This window comes from Montipora foliosa, chromosome 8, assembly GCF_036669935.1.
Source record: "Montipora foliosa isolate CH-2021 chromosome 8, ASM3666993v2, whole genome shotgun sequence".
Classification (NCBI taxonomy): domain Eukaryota; kingdom Metazoa; phylum Cnidaria; class Anthozoa; order Scleractinia; family Acroporidae; genus Montipora; species Montipora foliosa.
In genome coordinates, this window is record NC_090876.1 from 1,091,521 (window position 1) to 1,094,020 (window position 2,500).

At 39.5% G+C, this 2,500-nt stretch overlaps 1 protein-coding gene across 1 annotated transcript in view; it reads right to left on the reverse strand.

Annotated features, from left to right (window-relative positions):
* Positions 1-1,504, reverse strand: part of LOC137967617 (uncharacterized) — a 2,065-nt gene extending 561 nt beyond the window's left edge. The window contains exon 1 of the mRNA XM_068814134.1: positions 650-1,504. Coding sequence (XP_068670235.1) covers positions 650-1,455 — 806 coding nt within the window. The 5' untranslated portion in view covers positions 1,456-1,504. The remainder of the gene's footprint in view (positions 1-649) is intronic.
* Positions 1,505-2,500: the final 996 nt, after the last annotated feature.

Consider the following 2,500-nt stretch of genomic DNA (forward strand, 5'->3'; position numbering starts at 1 on the left):
AGTTGGGGTATACTGGATTCTTGGGTGTTTTGGGAGGTTCTTGGCATCCCATTAGCTCAGGAATTGATGCGTGAAGGTTGCGTTATGTGCGACCTTGACTTGGTTGACTATCCAATCTAACAGCAAAGACAAATGAGGATAACATTTATATTACACATTTTTTATAAAAGTAATCAAATGCGCATTACAAACATTACAAAAAATACAAAAATAAGAACCTTTTTACAATCACTATGGAATCAACACTACTTTACAACTGGTTATAAGAAAAGTAATTTGCAGAAAACTATATAAAAATCTAAATATAAACTAACTGTACTAACACAATGCCTTGCTGAATAAAAATGGCTTAAGTTTCTGTTTAAAATCACTTTTTGTGCGAGCAGGTCTAAAGCTTACGGGGAGAATCTTCCAAAAAAAAAATAAGCCGTGGCGCTGCCGCCATGAAGGATCGATCCCCCATGGTAACTTTTGCGAAACGCTTTGGGGTGCTCAGAAGAATTCACTTGTTACTTCGCCGTAAATCATGATGGGACGGCGGTAAAACAGAAATTAAATCAATGAGATATCAAGGAGCTGAAAATAGTAACAAAAAATGTAAAAATGATCAACCAATATCTATGATATTTTAAAAGGCTTGTTAACTAACCTTATCTGTGGAGTTGTGTCTCTAGGATCCGTCTTCTGGTAGATAGCCATTGCGGTGCTGTGAAGTGTGTGTTTTCCATCATGAGTATCCTCTGCAAAATCAACGTTGTCGATTGCGAAAAATACATGTCTATTTTTCACAAAGTTCTCGGGGAGGTATATTCCGCCATGTTGATTCATGCGCTCAAGAACACTTTGTTCTATTTGGGCTTCAATTCTAAGTAACCTGTTGTACTCAACACTCATTCCAAAACCATGAAGCATATTTACGATCTGTTTGCTTCTGATAGATTGTCGTAGAGCCAAGCCAGCAGCCAGTTGTTGAGGCATGTCCCTAGAAGATTTGATTACTTTAGACTTGATGTTGTTTTTTTGTCTGTCAGTCAGGAACATACTTACTGCAGTTTGTGCCAAGCTCATTGCTCGCTTGTGGATTTCGCTTGACTTGTTACTGGCGTTGATGTCAGTAGAAGGTCCACTTATCAGCCATCTACAAAATGAGTAAAGCTCCTGTGGTAGATGGTTGCTGTTTAAATCTTGAAATGATCCAGTAAAGACCCAGTTTTTGCACTGACTGATGGATCTTCTAAGGAATTTCGCAGCCTCCAATAGAGTTTTCATTTCCTGGTCACTAACATCAATACTACCCTCTGACTGCTGGATTGCAAAATCACGTGTACTCTTGATGGTTACCCTTTCGGACTCGTTGACTCTTTTGAGTCTGTGGAACTCGGCACCTTGTATTTCATTCAACAAATTGGTGCCAGTGTCGAAAGTCTGGGCTAACCTGCACTGAACTTTGCGCATGCTCTGATGATGACGAGCCCCGTGAAAATGCTTTGCAGGAAGATGATAGTGATGAATATATTGTTGACAATGATGAAAGTGACAATAGCCATGATAGTGCAAGTGATGATGATGAAGACGATTAATGTTGAGAATTATGTCTATCACACTTTTAATGGGCGACTAATCACAGTTTTACACAGTCATACATGTGAATGACATTAATTTGCATTACGGAGAAAAAAATAGTTTAAAGATATAGCCTCGTTTTCATGTCTTTAATCACATGATAAAGTGGTAGAAGGTTTCAGTCTTTGATGTGCGAAAGTCTATGAAATGTTTTTTCGTCATTATAACTTACTTTGGTAGTGATATTTTGAAACAAGATACGAAAAAAGGGCACATTTTGGATTTAGACTCGTTTTCATGCTTTAGGTCTCGTGATCACAATTTCCAGCTAAAAGTGTGTGTAATGTTAGAGTAAAGCTATTCTTACAATTTGGTGATGAAATATTGACATATAAGAGGGAATAAAGACGATTTAAGATGTAGCCTCGTTTGCATGCTAATATTGTATGAGACGTGTTTTAATCCCCCGTGAATCGTGCCGGTGCGGGTCACAAAGTTGCCGACAACATTTTTCACGTTCACTAAGGTCCCCTCAACCTATCTAGACCAGTGGCTTGCTTTAAGCACTAACTTCCCACAGGAGTACACTTGCTCCCTGACTAATATGCTGTATTGTGAAAACATATCAAAGAAAAATAGAAGGAGGCAGTGTGGCCGAGTGGCCGAGTGGTTAGGACGCTTGCCTTGAGATCCGGAGATTCCGGGTTCAAGACCTGCCCTGACCACTCGCTGAATTTGTTCCTGGTGGTCCCTGGTTCAACTTCCTACCTGCACTTGCAAATAGCCAACTGGTTTGCCTCCAGCCAGTTGGGATTCTTAACAGTTGTAGTTGTAGTGTTCTGTTGTTTCGTTGACTGTGTTACATTGGCCCTGAAAAGCCCCTATGGGAAGCGGTCAATTAAGTATGTATTGTATAGAAAATATCATTTAACTGAAC